Raw genomic sequence first — 23,064 nt, forward strand, 5'->3', positions numbered from 1 at the left:
AGGAAGTCAACCCATCTCACTGGCGCTGACCTCCGGGTCCACGGTTCTGCCACGCGGTCGGGGGCATCTACTTCTCTGTACGGCGAGGTTCTTTTTACTCCTCTTTACCCCCCCCCCCCCCCAGCTTTCCTTTTTAATCAGGGTAGTTGCAAATGACAGCCAATCAGCAGTCTCGTCTCCGCCTGTCCAGCCACTGTGCCTTCCAGAGAAAGAGAGCGAGAGGGAGGGAGAGAGAGAGAGAGAGAGAAAGAGAGCAAGGAAGACAGAAAGAGAAAGAGAGGGCGAAAGGAAAGGAAGGGTGGGAGAATGAGAAAGAGCCAGTCTAACTGTAGTCAGTCTTGGAGTCTAGGTGCTGCGGTGACGGAGTGGGAGAGACACAGAGGGACATGGCTAATGCGTACTCACAAGGACAGTAGACTGTCACGCAAGGTAAGAGGCTCCTACAGCTGTCATATATCAGCATTTATATTTATTTATATGAAGCAGGCGTGGGTCTGAAATGCAATCGAGAGCAATTATCGTGGCATTAGCGGTAATGACGTGTCAATGTGGTTTTTTTTTTTCTGGAATGGAGCATCATGAAATGAAAAATAAACTTGCCCTGTTGCGATGCCACATAAAGAGAGAGCGAGACGGAGGCTGCAGGTTGTTCCTCCTGCCTTTTTCTTCTCATAAGTAATCTCCTACTGGTCCTGAGGCTGTTTAGCATTACATAAAACCTGCAGGCAGGAGCTCTACGGTAAATGTGGTCTCAGGTAGGTGGCTGCATCCCTGTAGTGTTTCAAATGCTGTTCATGGCACCCATGCATTTTTCTTTCAGTCTTCATGACGTGTAATGAGTCAAATTAACGATGTCATAGAGAAGTGAGGAAAATGAAGTAAGGTGGTAATCAACTGGCTTCAACTTCAGGAGGAATATTTGGCAGCTTGATAACAGAACAGAGCAGACGATCTTATTGAATTTTAATAGCCACCGACTGTTGGAATTGGGAGTTAAGTTCCTAGTTTTGGTGCTAATTATCAGAAGTTTAACAAGGCATATGGGTGGTTATTAATGTACCACTGCTTCGCTACAATCGCACACATGTGTTGCATCTTGTTTGCCGACGTTATCTTCGCTTTCGGTGCCGGGTTGGATGTTATTACACTCTTTCTATAGGTTCACTTCGTGTAGTCGTGCGTGTGATGAACAGCGTAAATACTGGCGAGTCCGACGGACGGCAATGCTCCGCGGTCTTCGTGCCGGGGGCCGTTCTAAGACACCCATCCCGCTGCCCGTCGGTATCATGGTCGAGGTCCGAAAAGTGCGTTAGGTTTCACGTTAACGATATGGCAGATACTAACAAAAGCTGCTAAAGTACTGCTTAAAAGCAGTGCCTTGTGTTGCGTGAACAATAAAGTCTCACCATATTCAGATAAGCAGATCTCAGATGTAAAAGACGTCTCGTGTTTGTCATATATAAGTATGAAGTGTGAGTATATTGCACATCTCCAGGCTGTAATGTTTTGTCCTCTGCCTGATTTTAGCACATAAAGTTCTTGTCTTCTCCTAGACGTTTGTGATTTATGACGGTGGGCTCTGGATGACTGATCGCACAGTGCCATTACTGTTCCACAGAAATTAAAGCATGCGCATCTTCAGCATCGTAATTACCTTTCAGCGCAGAGATAAGGGATGACTTTATCTCGCTGTTTGAGGCAAAAGCCCGAGTATGACAGGTGGGGGGATCGGGGGGGCAAGGCGGGACACTGAAGAGCGAAATCAAGTCGGTCGTTTAATCTCATCGGGACACAGTGGCCTGTTCATTTCAATAGAACAACGTGCGGGTTATATCGGTGATTTAAAACAACGGCCGTGTTTAATCAGAGTCAGGACGGCATGGAGGCAAGGCAGCTACCCTGCTGGGAATTTGTCTCGTTTCAATAGACGGCCATTTCAATGTGCTATTGCAGCTTTCAAATCTGCATTTTAACCCAGGCTGCTTCTTGTGGAAATTTTGCATGTTACGGTGCATTTATCTTCGAGGCTAACGACACGTGGGCAGGAGCTGAAGTCATTAACTATAATTCAGTCTAGAGACAAGCGGAGCGTTTTTCATTCCGAGTTTCAGTACATGTAATAATTCGCGAATGTATTCGCTTATTTAGCCCAGACGTAATGAGACGGCTTCGCTATACAGTATTCAGTCTGCAAAATGGTTAAGGGAGCAGCTGAAGTCACCCAGGATGGTATTTTTACTGTTTGTATTGATTTAAAAACCCAGAGCCCCAAATGGGGCAGTTTAAGTCAGAAACGGTTAGACAAACAGCAGGGGGGCTGAGGTGGTGGGGGGGCATACAATATGCTGAATGTCTTCCACTCGTTTTACTGATCCTACTGCTCTTATATTCTTATCCCATGTCAGACAAACAGGGCATTGTATTAATATTTTAGATGAAAGAGAATTTATAACTGCCATTTCATCTGGGTGGTGATGGGGCTTGTTTATGGGCTCTGGGAAGATCTTGGGCTCCCCCAAGTGGTGATGTTTTTCATCTGGACAGCAGCACCGCGTTGCTCGTACTGTATCTGCTGCCCATTTTAGCGGTCTGGGCCTTAGAGCACAGCATCCTCTTCCCCAGGCATTGGCTGCTTCCCAGGTTAAATCTGCTCTCCGTGCCCCAGAAACACATCTCAAGAGTGTTTGATAATCTCCAGATATTTTTTATTTTTTTTTTTGCCTTTTTTTTTATTATTAGTGTTTCTTTTTCTTTTACTCCTCGCCGTTCGGCCGTGATTGACTCACCTGCTGCTCCCGTCGCAAACGTCACCTTCCGATGACACCGGTGTCATTGCCTCCCGCCGGACTTAAAACTTGGTGCCTGATCACCAGACACAGCTCAGCTAAGCAGGGAACAAAACAGTCCGTGCCAGTGTGCCAAAGAGGAACAACCAAGTGCATTTAGAACGTAAGGAGCGAATGCGTCCGCTTGTGAGCGAGGCCTCTGTCATACGGTGTGTTACACCCTGGACAAAAGCCTACCTATACCCAGCTAATATATCCTTATTCAATGAGACGGACTTCCACTGGACAGGTACCTTCCTGTACATTCATTCTCTGTTTGAATCCTAGAAAATATCTGTGATTTAGTAGTAATAATAATAATAATAATAATGATAATAATAATAATAACATCAATAAAAGAGATCAAGATTCCAGCAGACATGCACCCATTCAAAGTGCATCAAAGAATAATGAGTATTTAAACGGCAGGGAATCCTTGAAAGATAATTACAATCTTCAGGCAGCCTAATTAATCAAAGGATTAATGGCTTGAAATACGCTTGACTCCCGTGCCCTCGCTAGCTATGGGGGATGGTAACGGTAATACGGACAGCGTTACCGGGGACCGTAACGGGCGGGCTTTGATCCACGCCGGTTAGGGGTGCGAGGCGGCAGCTAGCTGGCTAATGCTTGTGTCGAAGGTTGTGGTTTCGGATCTACTGTCTGTGTGGTGTCACATTTATTTTACTCTAGTGGTGTGGTTTATTCCGCTTTTATACGTTAAACACACGAGGAAGCACGCGGCTGTTTTGGCGTCAAGTGAATGAATGGGAAAACAGGGGGTGCTTTGTGGCTGTAGGTTAACACGCTGCCTGTGACCGGAAGGTTGCTGGTTTAAATCCCAGTGATTTTGCCATTGGCCCCTTGAGCGAGGCTCTTAACCCTCAATTGCCCCCGGGGCTGGCTGACTCTGCTTTTTCAAAAAAATGAGAAAAAAATGTCAGTTTGGATAAAAGCATGGTCTAAATAAGTAAAAATGTAAATGATTCATACAGGCACTGACAGAGATTTTAAATATGTGGACTTTGTGAACTCATAAAGAAAATGGCTCTTATGAATACATGATTACAGCTGCATTTTCCTTAGTGCCTAGTTAACATTCCTGTTACTTATACCCATTCATTTACTTAAAGTCAGCAGTGTGACCTGTACTCCAGCGGCCAATCAGCACTTGACACCTCATTTTTCACGCACAAAGTACCTCAGTCTGCCCCGCCATGATTTAACAGGAAACAACAGTGACTCTCAGGAAGCCATTGATATTTTAGACAAAGAGAGTAGAATAGATCTCGGCCAGTCGCAGTCAAAGGGCTCCTGAGATGATCACAGACAATGTGGCAGTTCTGTGAGACCCTGCAGGGATTTATATTTTAGATCCAGTTTCAGAAGTGTGAAATGGACAACTGTGGCCTGTCTTTGTGTCGGTTTGATATTGTTTTTACTGACTGCTCTCTGTCTTTCCTGTGAGTGCCATCCACTATGTATCTATACTTTCTAACATTTCTGTTTGTTTGCTGTGTGATGCTATTGTCATCGTTGTCGTTTTTACAGGGCTAACAAAAAGATGAAAGAGAGGGTCACACTGGCACATTCGGTGACACTGGACCCCAGCACTGCCGCCGAACTCAACTACTTTTCCTATTAAGGTTACTCTCTCCACAAGAGGCCTCAGAGATTAATTGGATACAAAGAAGATGAATCGATTTCTTCTGCTGTTCCTGCCGCTGCTTTTCCCCCATGCGATTTCCGTGGGACTTTTGGCGCCCGTGAGGGGGAGGCAGCTTAACGATCCGTCGGGAGAAGGCGGGAAGACACTGCAGCGCTTCAAAAGAGGATGGATGTGGAACCATTTCTTCCTGCTGGAGGAATACACCGGAAATGACTACCAGTATGTGGGCAAGGTGAGGCCCCGTGAGGGTTCCGTGCATTCGGCGTCGCTCGTGTCTACGAAATGTGTAGCAGTTACTCAATTAAATAGCGTCTGATGATGGGAATCATGAATCATCAGCTAGTACAAAAGATAACAGAGGAAAATACGGACAAAAATACCCAGATTTATGGCTTGATTATAGAACTGCAATACGCTTTATGTATTAGTCAAGACAACAAACGTGCAAGACAACAAATATAACTCAAAAAAACATGATTTAAAAATCAAATGTATTGACCAAGGTCAAAATGTGTTCAGCTAGCTCACCTATTGAAAGTTACATTCCTTAGGAAAGATGGATATCTCGTGTTTAGAAAATCACATAAAAGACAGGCTTATACTCTTATGCTATCTTTTTTTATTCATGGGCTCATGAAACAGCAAATATCAAATTTTATCCTACTTAAAGCTTGACTGCACTGTATACATTAGCTGTAGCTTACCCTGTAAAGAGGATGATTAAATTTCGCAAAGCTGAAAACATGCACGCTATTTATAAAATTATATCACATCAAGTACAGCATAATTAATCTTACATATTCCAGGTGATGCTGGTTACACTTGTGTCATGAGTCCATTACAGATGTAATTGCATTATTGTGTAATTTAACAAGAAGCAGCTTAATTAAAATGTCATGTGGTATTAATGAGCAATATGTGTACATCCTGTCCAAGCAGTTATTTTCTTTGGCTGTAACATCAAGTGTGAAGCAACTTCAGTAAAAAAGCAGAAATGCACACGCCAGAGAATGCTCTCTAGGGATAACATTTTCGTGTGAAAAAATAAATCAAAAATAAACATCTCTGACAATAAATGCAATTCTCAGAGACAGAATGAACAATCCAAGACATGCAATGGAAACATTAAGTCACTCTTAAACCATAAACACACAACGAAGCTGTCCAGCAATGTTACTAACGCTGAATAAAACGGCATCAGGGGAATATCTGCAGTGGAGTTACGCCGCTTTGACTGCAGGGTGAGCAGCACAGAGGCGTGTGAGACCGTCCGTGCCAGTGTGCCGTCATCCTTCTCCTATCTTCATCCTGCAGCAGCAAGTGCTCCAGAGTTTACTGAAGCCCGCAGAAGAGTCGCTCGGATTTGCTCTTCTCTGACTCCCATCCCTTTGTGTCACTCTGCGCGCGCCCGTGTGTGCGTGCGTGCGCGCGCCTGTATATGCAGACGGAATTTCAATTTGTCGAGTTGTACTTCTGTCAAGGGCTAAATATGGTCCCCGCTAACGAGACAGCGACTCACTTTAATGCAAGTGCATTATAATGCATTAAATTTTTAGTGCGGTCCTGGGCGCTTAGCAGCTCTGTAATTTCTGTAATTTCGTATAGACGGAAAAGGCATAAAAATAAAATAGAAAACATAAAAAACGGGCGGCAATAGATTGGAGCAAGGGTTCGACCTCAAGGTTCTGAGACGGTGGGGTTAGTTTTCTTACTGCGAAAAGTCCCACATATATTCTAACATTTCACTTGCATAAAATGTGCTGCCTGATTTCTTTTTCCACCAGTAAATGCCGTCATTATCTGCGCGCTTACGGCGTTACGTAACATTTGTCGCTGTAATGTTTTCATATTTTTAAAATATACGGCGACTTCCAGTGTGAGGTGCAGAAACGGGTGCTGGAGTATTTTCAGGGTCACTCTTCGATCGCAGAGCACATCCTACATTTTTACAGTGCTGTGATCGCAGCTTGCGATTTATACTGATTCTGGTTTGAATATGCAAAGACGCGGCGTAATTTAACTCGACCTCTACACGTAACACCTACTAGTTATACGAAAGTAAGTTGCAACAACAGAACTATTATTAGTTATGAGTCATCTGTTGATATCACATATTAAAAACCTGGTTATATATGTCTTAATTGGTTCCCTCCATAAAGCTTTCTCTGATCTATATATCTGCTTTGAATGCAGTTTTTTTTTCTTTAAAAACAAAAATATCTCGTTTTATTTTCACTTAACGTCAGATTTATGCTATCCCACGCCATTCTCATTCTACTCAGAGATAAAGGGCACCACAATGCATATAAAATAAACTTGCAGAATTTGATTAATTTTATCGTTCTGTATCTGCCAATTTGTTACTTCCGCTCATTAAAGTGTATACTTCTAAAGTAGTTGAACTACTTACAGTAGGTTACATGTTGATTTTCGCTTGCCGGCACCACAGAGGACATGAGTATTTCTAAGGACGCCAGCAATGTGAAGTTGGCTTGCTGGGGTGGCGTCCCTTCAGAAGACGCACTAGGCTGTCACCTGCCGGGTTCACCGGCACTTCACGATGGACAAAAATTCGTTGATGGTGCATATAAACCTACATTAGAATGCAATTTTCCCACATCTGTAGGATGTAAGTGCAGAATGGGCATACAATGAACTGGAGTACACAGGTCTAACTGCTTCCCTGAGATGCAGGAATTAGTGAAGAGTACAGCAGAGGTGGGGCCATTCTAAAATGCAGTCGTCAGTTCCAATCCCATCCAATCCATTTCCTGATTTGGATTAGAATTGATGAATGCATTCCGGAATGGCCCCAACCCTGGAGTACAGACAGCTAATAGGAACATCCTGAATGTAAGATTGAAATATGGATGCAGAATTGCATTCCGTATACATGGATGAATTTCATTCCCAAGTTGCCACCTGTTAGTAATGCGCATATCCTCCCCAGCTTCACTCTGACATGGACAAAGGCGACGGCACCGTGAAATACGTCCTCTCTGGCGAAGGGGCCGGCTCTTTATTCCTCATCGACGAAAACTCGGGGGATCTTCATGCCACCAAGAGGCTCGACAGGGAGGAGAAGGCCTTCTATACGCTCCGAGCTCAGGCCGTCGACAAGAAGACGGACTGGCCACTGGAGCCCGAGACGGAGTTTATCGTCAAGATCCACGACATCAACGACAACGAGCCCAAGTTTACGAAGCCGATGTACACGGCAAGCGTCCCCGAAATGTCAGAAGTAGGTGCGTACGTAAAGTCACGTAAGCGGGAGTGGTGTTTCCATTGTGTGAAGATTTGAGCCACCAACTACGATATAGAGCTCAGAATGCTACACGTGCGACAATGTTTTTAACGAGTTAGCATTCTTTTATAGGTTCTCTCTTTTGGCCTTTCTTAAGGCTGTGATTTTCTCTGCACATTGGCTGCTCACGTGACTTAAGAAGGTTTAAGTGGGGATGTTTCAGTTTGGTCTTTGGTTGTACAATTCCCGAGGGCACATGGATTCGCTGCAAATGGTGGAACAGATGAATGATAAAGAGTCATTAAGGAGAGGATGACACAACACAATCAAGCATCATTGGAGGTCGTTTCAAATTGACTAGTGCTTCACAAGAATGAAGCTGAAAAAGGACTAAAAGAAGAAAAGCATTGAACAAAGCATTTTAATTAGCTTAAAAAAATTTATTGTGAAAATATCAGTTATCTATTTTTTCCTCCTGAACCACTGGAAGGAGGCAAAAGTGCATCTGAGCCTGATCAAAGCATTCGCGTGAAATTCGGTCAATAGAACAGATGTCCTGATTAAATGATTAGCTGAAAACTGGTGGGGGGATGGGGAGGGGTTCAAGCCCTGATAAAATTTAAGAAATAAAACAACCCACTCGCACAATTGTTACGGCAATTACGGGACAGCTGTGGGACGACGGCGTGTGAAGATAAGGACGGCCCAGATCAAAGTGTAGATTAAATCTGGCGCTATCGTTCTTCACAGACCTCTGCGAGGAACCGCTGTTCTATAAAAGTGCCAGACTTCTGTAGTAAAGGTCAGAGACAGTGAGGGAACACCGGGAATTCAGGTGACATTTAAGCACCGGATATCAATTCACATGGAGAGTTTTGTTCCTCCCATGAGAGGAATGTCGGTGTCACATGGGGGTGGATACTATTATTGAGAGAGTTGGGATTTGTATAGTTTTCCAGTGACGAGTCATACGGACCCTCTTGTGCTTGTGTGGTCAACATCATCAAATTATTAAATCATCAATAACATGCCAAATATTTGCATGTACATTACAGATAGTCTGGTGTTCTGTGTGAACCTTCATACTGCATGAAGAAAAACATTGGGATTCTATCTTTATGATTCATCGTTATTTTATGCTCTTTGTCTGATTTTGAATGCATCAAATTATTCAAGAACCTCTAACAGAAATTCTAAGATGTTTTTATTTATTCTTTAACAAGTGAGCATGTAAGAACTTTGAAGTGAACACATTGAGTTATTAAGAGCAGAGCCTCCAGTTAAAATATCAGTGGGGTTGTGCATTATTTAAGCTCTTTTAAATCTTGCAAGAAAACATTTACACTCCAAAGAAATGCAATTTCCAAATGTTATGTTCTTTTAATCATGTCTTCTTCTTGCAGTAATATTGCAAAGAAAAGCCTTATATAAGTAATATATCAACTTCTGACTTGCATTATATAAATACATAGACCGATATCGTGCTCTGCTTAGATATGCTGTTTAGAATATTATCTATTAAAACAATCAGATAGCAAAAGCATTAGTTAAGCAGTTTGTTTTTGTATGATTTTTACTAATTATATCCATCCAATCCATTCACCTTCTACCTGCTAATCCTGGTCAGGGTTGGTTGGGGGGGGGGTGTGTGGGATGGAGTACACCCTGCCTGGGGTACACTCTGCACTATGCACTGGGGTACACCCTGCACCCTGCCTGGGGTACACTCTGCACTATGCACTGGGGTACACCCTGCACCCTGCCTGGGGTACACTCTGCACTATGTACTGGGGTACACCCTGCACCCTGCCTGGGGTACACTCTGCACTATGCACTGGGGTACACCCTGCACCCTGCCTGGGGTACACTCTGCACTATGCACTGGGGTACACCCTGCACCCTGCCTGGGGTACACTCTGCACTATGCACTGGGGTACACCCTGTACCCTGCACTGCGGTACACCCTGCACCCTGCACTGGGGTACACCCATTGTACTATTAGGCTCCTACCAGCTCAGCACTTTGCATTGGATCTATCTGTTTGCTTGTTTTATGGAGTATGTGTGCATATTTGGTCCTGACCCTGCACAGACTCACTCCTACAGTCAGGCACTGTGCGTCATTTCGGTTGCCGACAGCTACAATCGCTTTCTGAGTCGTCACCCGTTAACCTTGTTATCCCCACCCCCACCACCCACTACCCACAGGCACATTCGTAGCTAGAGTGACAGCCACGGACGCCGACGACGCCACGTACGGAAACAGCGCCAAGCTTGTCTACAGCATCCTGCAAGGCCAGCCTTACTTCTCCGTGGAGCCGGAGTCAGGTGTGTGGAGTGGAAGGAGTCCGAGACCTTGATTCTGGGGAGATACTGGAGTGCCGGCTACGTGGAGAAGACGCGTCATCTACGATGTCCTTCCCTTGGACCGTGTGGATCTTAGGAATGTCTTTATGATCCTTTACCGACTCCATATATTTATTTCGTTGTTTATCTACATATTTATTTTAATAAGGGAATTTTCATTATTTGGTGAAAGGCTCAAAGTGTATCCCCCCCCCCCCCCCCCAGCCCCTGGAGTCCACATACTTCTTCTCTGTTGGCTGCTCTGTTGGTGACGCGAGTTCCCTGGTGGGAGCCGGGAAGTCGAACGATGATGTCATTGTGTTTTTCGCTACGGTACTTTCCAGGAATCATCAGAACAGCCCTGTCCAACATGAACCGGAAAAACAGGGAGAAGTACCAGGTGCTCATCCAGGCGAAGGACATGGCTGGGCAGACGGGGGGGCTGTCCGGAACCACGACGGTCAACATCACCCTCACGGACGTCAACGACAGTCCTCCGCGCTTCCCTCACAGTATGCAGAAATATCTGACTGTTTGTCTTCTAATAGAGCCTCTTAGGGTTGCTCTTAAGGTCATCGGGACCTCAGAAGGCTTGTCAGACCTCATGTTTCCCAGATCCTTACGTCAATAAGCCCGTTGTAATGTCTGCTGTACCATTAGGCTCCTACCATCTGAGCATTTTGGAGTCCGCTGAGATTGGGTCGGCGGTGGGTCGCATTAAGGCCAACGACGGGGATGTCGGAGAGAACGCCGAGATTCAGTACAGGATCATTGACGGGGACACGGGAGACATGTTTGATATAGTCACCGACAAAATGACGCAGGAGGGTATTATCTCTGTAAGGAAGGTGAGAATGGTCTGCCTTTCATGTTTGGGAAATCTATAGGAAGCCTAGATCTCAAAGGGAGAGTGTTATGCTCTTTCGACATTGTGTCTGTTTTGAAATTGGTAGAATGTTCTCTCTATTTCCATGACATGGTAATCATTTCAGAAATGTTTCTGTTTTGGTGATGTGTAATTCTGTTGCCTGTGGGAATGTGCAACGAGTGCTGACCCTCTGTGTGTGTGGGGGGGGGGGGCATTCCTTACTATGTTACATTACATATGTATAAATATATAGATACATGGATGAATGAAGATATACATAATGTCAGTTTTTAAGGTTGAATTTTTTAGTAACGAAATACTTTAGCTTGACCTGAACTGCATTTCTTCAATTTAGAAACATATGTATTTGAGAGGTACCGTCATTTTGCCGTAGCACGGTTGGGTGAGGAACAGAGTAGGTCTTCTGGCTGCAGAGTAAGCAGAGGAAACCACGGTAACGGCGGTAAACCTTTCAGCTGCTCGACTACGAGAGCAGGAGGACGTACACGCTGAAGGTGGAGGCGGCCAACAGCAACCTGGACTACCGCTTCACGCACCTGGGGCCCTTCAAAGATGCAGCCACGGTGAAGATCACGGTGCAGGACGTGGAGGAGCCGCCCGTGTTCGGCACCACGCCGTACGTCATCGAGGTTCACGAGGACACGGCGGCGGGCAGAGTCGTCGGGGTGGTGACGGCGTGGGACCCGGACGCCACAGATCACCCTGTCAGGTCGCTCTTTTATCACTATTATTACTTTTGGAAATTGACCCTCAACCTTTGACCTTTAACCTTGCGGCCATATTGAATATCCTCTACGTTTCAGGTAGGGCTGCGCAACGACCTGATATAGCGCTCTAGAACCAGTTTACAAAACACTGAAACGGTTTAATCCGATTTAAACTGAGTTTCAGTAGAGAGTAGTAAAGTGTTTCGCTGTGTTAGATCATCCTGCTAATATACCACGTGTTAGATCAAAGCTTGCTAAGAAGGACACACTTCGGTCTTGTAAACGGTTTAATTTATTTATCGAAAGCTACACCAAGCAACGACAAAACAAAAAAAAAAAAAACAGACACTTTTATTTAGGCTGCATCAGATCGCATCACAGTGGGAGTGGCACTACAGCCGAGGTACCCATTTGCATAAACCCATTCACAAAAATCACAATCGGTAATCGGGGCAGATCGGCGAGCCACCCAAGGCTGTTTGTCCTCGGGCTGTGAGGGGAAACAGCTGATAAACGGCGGAACTGAGCTCAAAAAAAAAAGAGAGGAAGGAAATTCCCAGCAGGCATTTGTGGTCTTGTGTATGTAATTCAGTTCCGTTTCCAGGGGGAAGGTAAACAGTAAACAGGGCTCACTCCATTACCTCTGTTTACTCACAGAGACCTGAATTACTCCTGCAAATTGAAACTGACTGTTGGGGGAGCAGGTGGCCCCACCCAGATTCTTGCTGCTGTCTGCAGATACTTCAGGGATTCTACGCTTTAAATGTACTTTTTAGTTGAATTGTTAGTTTTTAAGTTGAACATCGTGAAAGAAGCATAGTGTTGGCAGCCTAATGTTTGAGATACCGATGTTGTTCCCGGGAGTTTAAAAGTACAGCTTTAATTGCTGGCAGGTATTAGCCGTGACCTTGCGATGAGACGCGTAAATAATATTCCACAAAACGAATTAAAGGACACAAATGTTTCAAACTAATTTTGAATTCCACTTGTAAATTTATCCAAAAAAATAATAATAATAATAATAGCAGGCATCTGAGAGGGTCTCGGTGCTGCTTTCCCACTTATGACTATCTCTGTAAAAAAAAAAACAAAAAACAACAGCTTCACTACTGGGAAAGGAAGCTGAATGAGCTTAATTAAATTATTTTAATCAGGTGCTGGAATACGGCAGCAGAGCAGAGAGCAGCAGGTCCTGCAGGCCCCTGGATGAGCGGCGCAGCTTTGCTTTAATTACCACTGTGCAACGTTTCAGGCCAGGAGTTTGCTAAAGACCTACAGACGTGGCACGTGACCTAGAGGCAGCCGTCGTATGGCCTTCTAAAAACAGAACAAATAATTAAGCATGCGCCGGTTAATTAGGCAGGAAACATGCTTTTTATATTCATACTGTGGCGATGCATTTTTTCCATATTTATTCATATTTATACAGCTTCTTAACCCACACATTTACTCATTATTTACTCATTTGCATGTGACTTTTCTTACAGATATTCCATAGACAGGCATACAGATCTCGAGAGGCTGTTCCACATTGACTCAGTCAATGGTTCAATCTCCACGCTGAAATCACTGGACCGGGAAATGTCAAAATGGCATAACATTTCAGTTGTTGCTACAGAAATAAGTAAGTATATAGCATTTATAATTTCACTTGGGCTGCCCATAGCTCATGTACTGGCACAAACAGCTTGTAAAAGTGTGTGTGTGCATTAGGTTTATATTACATTGTGAGGACCAAATGTCCCCCACAATGTAATAAAAACCTGCTATTTTTATGTTGTGGGGACCATTTTTCCAGTCCCCACAAAAATCTGCGAATGCAATCAAAGAAATAAACATGCCCAAAGTCTTGTATTTAGTTTGGTCACTTATGGTTAAGGTTAGGGCTGGGTAGGGGTTAAGGTCGTCATATTGGGATATGACCGGTTTCCTGGTCCCCATAAGGGAAAACTCTATTTTATAAAAATCGGTGACTGCTATGAAAAAACTAAAAATGCAAAAACTCTTGTATTTTGTTTGGTTACTTATGGTTATGGTTAGGGCAGGGTGCGGATTAAGGTTGTCATAGTTAGCGTTAGCATTTTCCCCATTGAAATCAATGAGCGGTCCCCGTAAGGATATGTTTACCCTACATGTCTTTGTGTGTGTGTGTGTAGCTATAGTTTGGCTGTTCCAAAATGTACATCTTGCCATTTTGCTCCTAAAAGGGATATTTAAAATATCCATAGCCTCCTTCACTTCAGGCCCGATCCAACCTGCTCCAGTTAGATTAATTGTCCAGGTGAGCTTGTCATCAGCCTGCTATCATCTCTGATTGGCTGTCACGTTTTCTCACAGGTAACCCACGGCAGATAAGCCGCGTCCCCGTTTTCATTAAGGTTCTAGACGTCAATGACAACGCCCCGGAATTCGCCATGTTTTACGAGACCATCGTATGTGAAAACGTTAAAGCTGGACAGGTATACTTACGCTGTATCCGACTGTCAGCTTCATCATCGATCAGTCTGTTTGGACAGTGAATGAGAAATTAATACAGTATAAATAGTACAAATCAATTGATAAATACTGAGGGCAAAATAATTTTTGTAATTTGTATTTGAAAAAAGAGAAATCTTAATACATTTTACAAAAAAAAAAAATAGAGGAATATAGAATTTACCATCACTAAACTAACACAAATATACAATATAGGTGTTTTGTTTGTGTGTGTGTAGGGGGGTGTGATTTTAATAAATTCAGTTTTGTCTTGTCTTCAGTTAATACAGACCATAAGTGCAGTTGACACAGATGAACCACTTATCGGACATAAGTTCGTGTTTGCTTTGAGTACAGCTAATCCAAACTTCACAATCCTCGACAATGAAGGTAAACAGCCCTGAAATAAAATATTAAATTTACTTATAGTATTTTTGAATAATCAAGTTTAGAAATTTGCCGGCAAATACGTCAAACTATGTTTGCTTTGTAAACGTTGTAAATTTGGATTTTCTTGATGACGTCAGATCTTGTTTGTGCGACAGGGTTTAATAGTGAAGTTGCACCTCTCTTCTGATTGTACGGTCATTGAAATCATTTGCAGATAACACCGCGAAGATCCTCACCAGGAGAGGCGGGTTCAGCCGGCGGGAGATGAGCGTCTACCTGCTGAGGATCATCATCTCCGACAATGACTATCCCGTCCAGAGCAGCACCAACACGCTGACCGTCCGCGTGTGCGCGTGCGACGGCGGCGGCAACGTGCGCACCTGCAGCTTGGAGGCGCTCCTGCTCTCGGCTGGCCTCAGCACCGGAGCTCTCGTCGCCATCCTCCTCTGCATCATCATCCTCCTCAGTGAGTGGCCTTCCTCCCTCGTCTGCCCATGACGACGGGATGTTTGCCTGAGCGGTTTACGTTAAGTAGCTTGTACGAGAATGTAGCTTAAAATAAAGATATTAGCACGTCTACGATAAAAGCCCACCCTTCTTCTTCAGATGTTCCTTAGAATGCAATAATATTCAAACCCTGCATTCCGAAATTAAAACAACAACTCGATTCATTTACCAATGCCTCTGTTTATCTGATTATAGCTTTAAACATGTACGCGGTTTATTATTCGGGCTTTATTGTCTTGGAAGGAAAAGGAGGTCTAAAATCCCATGAGCCAAATGTCACGACTGCTAGTATGGGGTCTTTTGGAGAGGATGAGACCTCGATGAAGCGCGGTGCTGACTTTTATCCGGCAGCTGCATGGAGACTCTCGCACAGAGCTGCACGTTACTCCACAGCAGGGGTTCTCTTGGTGACAGGACATCAGAGATCGCCGAAGCTCTTATTCCGCCAGGCGTGGGGGGGGGGGGGGGATAAGCGTCTGCAGCAGCCGCCTGAGGTGCCCCCGCGTGTCAGATCCCGACTTTGCTCAAAGGAAAATCGTTTGAATTGAAAAAGCCAAAACAAACAGGAATTCACGAAAAGCATGCGGAAATGTGTCAAGCTAATGGCACCAAAAGACATGCGGAAGGGTGAGGAGGATTTATAGAAAGGATACACATGTGGAAAAAGCCTGGATTCTATGCATGTCATTCCATACCATCATTTTTTGCATAATTATGAAAATGTGGCTCCTTTCTGACTTCCCGAGTTTCGCATATTTTTCACACGGAATTTGTTCATTTGCCGAAGTTGTCCAGGGAGAGAGTCTGGGCTGAAATGAAAATGCTCGGTACATTTTTAAATTTTCCGTGAATTGCAATAAAACCACGTAGTCTTCAGGTGTGAAAGTTATTGACCCCCAACGCCCCCCAAGGTAGCTAATTTTGGACTGTTGTTCAAGTATGTAAATCAGGCTCGCTATGAGAATGATGACTTCCCGTCTGAGTGAAGCTGTCGGCACGCGCTATCTCGTCACGTTGAAAAGGAATCTCTGAAGGCTCCTGGAAATAAGTTGTTGACACCTTTTGATCCTGAGAGAATTACGGATTCATTTATACAGCTCCGGGGCTCCAAAAAGCTACAGTCAGAGCTATCATACAGATGAAAAAATAAAAAATTGCACAGTAGTGAATATTCTGAGGCTGGCTTGTCCCATCACCCAAGAGCATATAGTCTTCACAAAGAATCCTCTGGGGGATCCAGCACTCTCTTACCTTAGCTGAGGTGCTCGTCATGACATCAGTAAGATGCTCTTTTCAAAGTTTCCGAAAACCATCTGTCGGATTATCAATCTGGAACTATTTTATATGGACAAGGAAGTCAAAAGTGTGAATTTTTGTCGTGCGAGAGCCATATTCTGTCTTAAGGCAGGACACTTCTCATACCGGTGGTGTTGGTAGAGTAGTGGTTAGATAAGCATTGGTGGATCTTCGCTATGACCGTAGAAACAACGTTGGTGTTTAGCGCCACTCTTTTGCGTGGGGCTCTGAGGTTTGGGCGACACCTGTTGGCCATAAGCAATCACTTCACAAAGGGGGGCCAGGGGTCCCAAAGTAAATGGGTCGCAGAAACAACAAACCCGCCCCCCACGTCGGAATTATCGAAGGCAAAGGACAGCTGGACCATACACCCACTGGAAAGTCAATGTTGTACTGTAATGGTAGGGAAAAAAACAGCCTCACTGTCATGGAAATGCCTAAAATGAGCAGCTCGCAATCCCAAACTGACAAATGTCACCGATTTGAAGCACTTCTCTATGGAGTAGTGGGCCCAGATTGCACCAGAACCCCAGAGACGTTGATCAATAGCCGTCGAAGGTCTTTGTTTGCTGAAATGGCCCAACAGCTTATTGAGGGTAGGGGCCATTTGAGTCCTGCCTCACTCTCTTTACCAAATGCATTTATTAAGAATCAGCTTCCTTTGTTCACACAGGTTCCCTTTTACCTAAGAACCAGTTGTGGAGTGAAGATCAGAGAAGATCCAGCATCAGAAATATCGAAATTTTACAAAAGTGTAAAAACTTAACTATAGTGTCACAGGTAGAGTTATTAATAAAGGGTCCTTCTGCTGAGACTTTGATATGAAACGATGCTCAGAGACAATTTGCTGTCTTCCCCTGATGGACTTGAGAGCCTCTTAAAGCTACGATAGATGTTCTCAAACATGCTTTTCTATTTGATTCCTCTCCAGTGATAGTGGTTCTGTTTGCCGCCCTGAGGCGACAGAGGAAGAAGGAGCCGCTGATATTCTCCAAGGAGGACGTGAGGGACAACATCGTCAGCTACAACGACGAAGGCGGCGGCGAGGAGGACACGCAGGCCTTCGACATCGGCACGCTGCGCCACCCGGAGGTGATGGATGCTACAAGCCTTCGGCGGGATATCATTCCGGAAGTCCTCTTCCCCCTGCGCCGGACTTCGATCATAGAAGAGAACCCGGACGTCCGAGACTTTATTAACAGCCGGCTGCAGGATAACGACTCGGATCCGACCGCCCCCCCTTACGACTCGCTCGCCACATACGCGTACGAGGGCAGCGGCTCCATCGCGGAGTCCCTGAGCTCGCTGGAGTCGGCGCCGGCAGACGCTGACCACGAGTATGACTACCTCAGTAACTGGGGACCCCAGTTCAAGAAACTGGCTGACATGTACATCGGGAAGAATACAGGAAAAGATGTTTAGCCCTGAACTCTGTGGTGGCATCTTCTGATTACACGAAAAAAGGAAACACACGAAAACTGGAATATAATTTAAAACAAACAAATAAAAAATTATAAATGACCTTTTACATCCTCTGGTTTTTTTAACCTATTTTGCAATTGGTTATGACTCTTTTTGTGGATAACTGTGTCAGCAGTGTGTTTTGTAATGATGAGGTATGAAGTAAGGTATTCTTGAATACTGTGAATATTTAAAGAAAAACAAGCTTGTACTTTAAACTGTATTTAAAATAGCTAGACACCTGTAAAAATGTGTTATACTGAAAGGCCTATTTAAGTATTTATCGTTCTTTTTCTCTCCGTGTATTTGGTAAAGATCTGTGTCAAACTGTGGAATATTTTCTTGACTGTGTAAAAATGTAATACAAATCTGTCTAGAATAATTTCCTGTACATTGATTTTATGTTGTGCGGATGCCAAAATACACTTTTCTATATATTTTTGCATATTTTTATTAAAAAAAAAACAATGCCTACAACCATTTTTTTTATTTAGAGTTAATCTGAAATAACATTTATTCGGAGGAGTGACTTCATTATTTACATAGCTGTTTTTTTATTTTTCAAAACACACCGTTCCGGTGAAATCTTCGCGACACATTTCCGTACGTTTCTGCAGTATCTGGTAGGTGCCGGCCGCCTCTTTTACCGGTTTTACAGGCACATTTCTTACTTAGCATGCAAAGCGAAAGGTGCGCAGCTAACCCATGAGAAAACAGGAAGAGGCCCCATCTGCTTACATGAATCACAAAGAGTCACGAGGCATCTTCAGTTCAACTCTGTACACTGAAAAGAAGAACTTGAGAGTTCAAAAAGTGCAACTCTTTCGGGGACAAATATCAACACAGGCCTCGTGTCCACGCTTGCATTACTTCTTGTTTATCTTTGCCGAGATATATTTGTACTCCTTCATTCCTCCATCTGCTTTTCTTTTCCATATTTCGATGTTTCCTAACAAATCAATATGCGGACGTTCCACCAGCCCGCGCCCGAAACGGACAGAGCATCACCGGTTCTCTTATACAGCTTATCCCCTAAAACCCCTACCTGCATTTCTCAGAATCTCCTGGACCGCGTCTCCGATCCGCGTTCAATATAGCCTCTGGCGCAAAAGTCACACGAAAGTGCGAGTCCACCGTTCATAGCGGCCGACGCACTCCGACGGCACTGTGAAGGTCTCACGCTAAGAAATACTGTTGCCATCTTTATTTGAAGGCTGGCAGAATGTAAAGAAAGAAAAGCACGGCGATCTATAGAAATGTCGATTGTTTCCTTTAATGACTGAACTGGGACTGAACTTTAAAGACCTTTAAATGTCATATTCCACATGGTTTAATATAAACCAGAAAAGTCTTTGCTTCTAATATTGACGAAGGCAAGCAAAGGAAGTTAAAAATCCCCGTATTTCAACTTTTTTTTTACCATAATATCTTAGTGTAGACTTTACCTGTAGTATGACTAATGACTGCAAATAAAACCTTTATTATAACAGCAATTCTTGTTCTTCTTCCCCTGAAAGTCAGAACACAAACATATATTCCCTGGTCGTCTTTACAGGCACTGTGAGCACTGTGGATTGATGTGACACCCCCCCCCCCCCACCCCCAACCTGCAGTGGACTGATTTTCCCCCAAAGTGTTTTGTTGTTCCAAAGTCAAAAGTAAATGTATTTTTTTGTCATCTCAGTTCTATGATACATGGGTCATACACTAAAGACGCTGGAATTTCGTTCCTCACTGGAAAAAAATAATGCAAAACAATAATGAGTAGAATAGAAATTTTCAAGACAGACTGTACAAACATAAGGCATATTTAAAATGTAAACCTGAGACATATTTAAAATGTAGACCTGAGACATATTTAAAATGTAGACCTGAGACATATTTAAAATGTAGACCTGAGACATATTTAAAATGTAGACCTGAGGCATATTTAGAATGTAGACATGGATGTACAGGTTCAGGCTTCTTTTTTCTGGGACCCCACCTCTCAAAAGTCACCTTGGGACAGTCAGCCCTCATTACACATACATGCACATATAAATAAATACACGCGCGTGATTGGTTGGGAAGATCGTACAAATGGGCAGTGGGGTACAATGTGTAGAATGGATAGACAGAGGGAATGTGCAATGAATAGATAAGATAGATTCCACTTTCAGTGTTTAGCACGCGGAGTATGAGGTATTAAGAGTGCAGTACATGGAAAGGGGAATGTTACCTAAAAGTTTATCACAAAAGTAACAGGGACGCAGTTACAGTCCAGATCCAATATTTTTTATCTTAAATAACTCATATAATCTCATAAGTCTTATAATCTTCACAAAGGAAGTAAATTTTTATTTAATTTTTTTTCTCAGTGAGTGACCTTGTGTCTTGATCGTCACTTGATGCTCTGCTTCTTGTTTTGCTTTGTAATAAATATTCTCCTCCACATTAAAGAGTAGAACGCACTGTTTTGCACTATGGGACAAAGGCGAGCGAGGTGGAAAATCACATGCACATGGCATAGCGAGTGCGGGTAAGGAAGGCATTAGAGGCTGGCACCGCGGGTAAGGAAGGCATTAGAGGCTGGCACCGCGGGTAAGGAAGGCATTAGAGGCAGGCACCGTGGGTATAAGGAAGGCATTACAGGCAGGCACCGCGGGTAAAGAAGGCATTACAGGCAGGCACCGCGGGTAAGGAAGGCATTAGAGGCAGGCACCGTGAGTAAAGAAGGCATTAGAGGCAGGCACCGCGGGTAACGAAGGCATTAGAGGCTGGCACCGTGGGTATAAGGAAGGCATTACAGGCAGGCACCGCGGGTAAAGAAGGCATTACAGGCAGGCACCGCGGGTAAAGAAGGCATTAGAGGCAGGCACCGCGGGAAAGGAAGGCATTAGAGGCAGGCACCGTGAGTAAAGAAGGCATTAGAGGCAGGCACCGCGGGTAACGAAGGCATTAGAGGCAGGCACCACAGGTAAGGAAGGCATTAGAGGCAGGCACCGTGAGTAAAGAAGGCATTAGAGGCAGGCACCGCGGGTAAGGAAGGCATTAGAGTCAAGCACACACTTATTACCCACACTCAAGTGGAAATGAGCTCATGAAGTAAACGAGCCCAAGTCACACGACATCTTTGTGGTAACAAGGCGACAAAGCGACAGAACAACAGGAGGACAGGTGGGGGAAATGGAGCTGTAGACGGCATGCAGATCAGCCCCGAATGCAGCTTGTACTTAAAGCAGAAATATAACAGCTGGAAAGGTTTTTAGCATCTCTCAGAACCGCACGCTTGTGACTGTCAGAGGCCTCATTTCCCCAACAAGCTGCTACATGGATACCGTTTTACGGAGGAATATATCAGCACTGTCCAATGAAAAACACGCATCTCCAAAAATCCATTATTTCAGCATGGAGAAGATGCATTTTCTCACAAGCCATTTTACTGAAAAAAAAAACAACGTAATGAGACCCCCCTTAATGCCACAAACGGAGGCAGCTGTCAGTGCATGGTTTAATGTCATAACTCACACGCCTAACCTGGGGTCAGATTGACCCCAAAGGCACATACAGTATCAGGTGACTTCTCACAGTAACATAATTATTGTAGGAGCATTAGATGGGCTTATGTGGATTGGTATCAGCAATGCAAATACGTCAGTGTCAACATGATACAAACTAATCATGCGTTATATTCACAATTAACAATGATGCAAGTTAACTATCTAGCTGCCAATGTTAAGTTGGCAAAGTTAGTGATATAAAATAATCCAATCAAAGCACTGCACCACCATGCATACATGTTAACTAGTACAAATATAAATGCTAGTTGAATAAAACATCTTTCCATTGGCCACTTAAATGTCAAACGCTATCACTAGATGTGGAAAATGTTTGTATTCCATTACAGTAAAAAGTCACAATTGGTTTTCATCAGACAGCAATGATAGAGAGTCCAGTGAATCTCCTCTGTTAATGCATCAGTTTGTTGTTGGTCTGGCGCTACACTCACCAGTGCTGCTCAGTATAGTAGCCGCTTTACTCTTTGTCCATTGGGGACGTCTATTTCCCCATTCTCCCTACTGATATTGTCCAATGGTTTGCTGTTGTGTTTGCAGGTCTCGTCCAATGGGAGCTCTGTTGTCTGAAGGTCTGTAACAGTACATCTATTATTATGTGTACATAAATCTCTATTATCTGCCTATATAGGAAGACATTCAGAGAACAGTCATGGTGCTGGGCTTAGTACACATGCACGCACACGCACACACACCTGTTATCATATCTTTGTGGGGACCGCTCATTTGTTTCTATGGGAAAAATGCTAATGCTAATTATGACACTCTTAAACCCTACCCAGCCCTAACCATAAACATAAGTAACCAAACAAAATACAAGTTTTTACATTTTTAGTTTTTTGATTGCAGTCATGGATTTTTTTAAGAATTGAGTTTTCCCATAAATCAAATATTCATCATGTCATGGGGACATTTGGTCCCCATAAGGTACGGTATATCTGGACAACCAAACACATACACACACACCTACTGTAGCTGAGACCTACCCCTGTCCGCCAAGACCCTCTGCCACCATTTTACTTTTAACATCCTTTCCCGATTCATTTTTGCTTCACGTTGGAATTAAGTCAAATCTCTCTGGCTTCTGTTTATTGAAAACCTGCATGAATAAGAAAGGAGAGCTTATCCCTTTATGGATGTCATTGGGCCTACAGTGTATATGGAAGGTACATAATAATGAGCACGGAGTAGACCATGCATTGGGAATAAATCAGGTCGAAACCCCTGGTAACCCCACACAATCATAAAGGCAGAGCCTTTCAATTAGCAACGAGGTTTTACCGCATGACAACGATCGCCACGGCAACCTCCGGTGCTATTCGTCCCTGCGCTGAATGGCTAATTTTTCTTGGTCAAATTAGCGGACAGCTTGGAGACCGTGCATCCTACAACCCCCAAAATCAAGCTGCTGTATATCCGAGCGGGAGAGACCATCGGCCCCACCCGATGTTCATTAAGACGCTTCATCGGGCACCAAAGTAGTTTTGGGAATGTGTTTTTTGTTTGGTTATCACTGTATCCCTTTAACAGCTGGTATGGTGGCCAAGATGTAGAACATATGCCCTGCAATTCATCCAAAACAAAACAGATGCATATTATGCTGAGTGTGCTGCCACCTGCTGGTCAGACAGGCATCCTGCGCTCACATTGGGAGCCTCTTCACCTCCTACATTAAACCTAGACAGGGTGTTTCCACACTAGC

The 23,064-nt window shown here is 44.0% G+C and overlaps 1 protein-coding gene across 2 annotated transcripts; it reads left to right on the forward strand.

The window, feature by feature from the left end:
- Positions 1-292: 292 nt before the first annotated feature.
- LOC111846186 (cadherin-10-like) lies at positions 293-18,267 on the forward strand. Of its 2 annotated transcripts, XM_023816137.2 has the most exons (12): positions 293-429; positions 4,377-4,726; positions 7,445-7,739; positions 9,946-10,065; positions 10,428-10,595; positions 10,744-10,931; positions 11,428-11,681; positions 13,167-13,303; positions 14,017-14,138; positions 14,436-14,544; positions 14,759-15,010; positions 17,279-18,267. In XM_023816137.2, the coding sequence occupies exons 2-12, from the start codon at positions 4,520-4,522 to the stop codon at positions 17,767-17,769; spliced, it is 2,343 nt and encodes a 780-aa protein (XP_023671905.1). In that variant the 5' UTR covers positions 293-429; positions 4,377-4,519; the 3' UTR covers positions 17,770-18,267. The 2 variants fall into 2 exon arrangements, with proteins under 2 accessions (XP_023671905.1, XP_023671906.1); XM_023816138.2 differs by lacking the exons at positions 293-429; positions 4,377-4,726 and adding an exon at positions 5,981-6,552.
- Positions 18,268-23,064: the final 4,797 nt, after the last annotated feature.

The sequence above is a fragment of the Paramormyrops kingsleyae genome, chromosome 4, assembly GCF_048594095.1.
Source record: "Paramormyrops kingsleyae isolate MSU_618 chromosome 4, PKINGS_0.4, whole genome shotgun sequence".
Taxonomy (NCBI): Eukaryota; Metazoa; Chordata; class Actinopteri; order Osteoglossiformes; family Mormyridae; genus Paramormyrops; species Paramormyrops kingsleyae.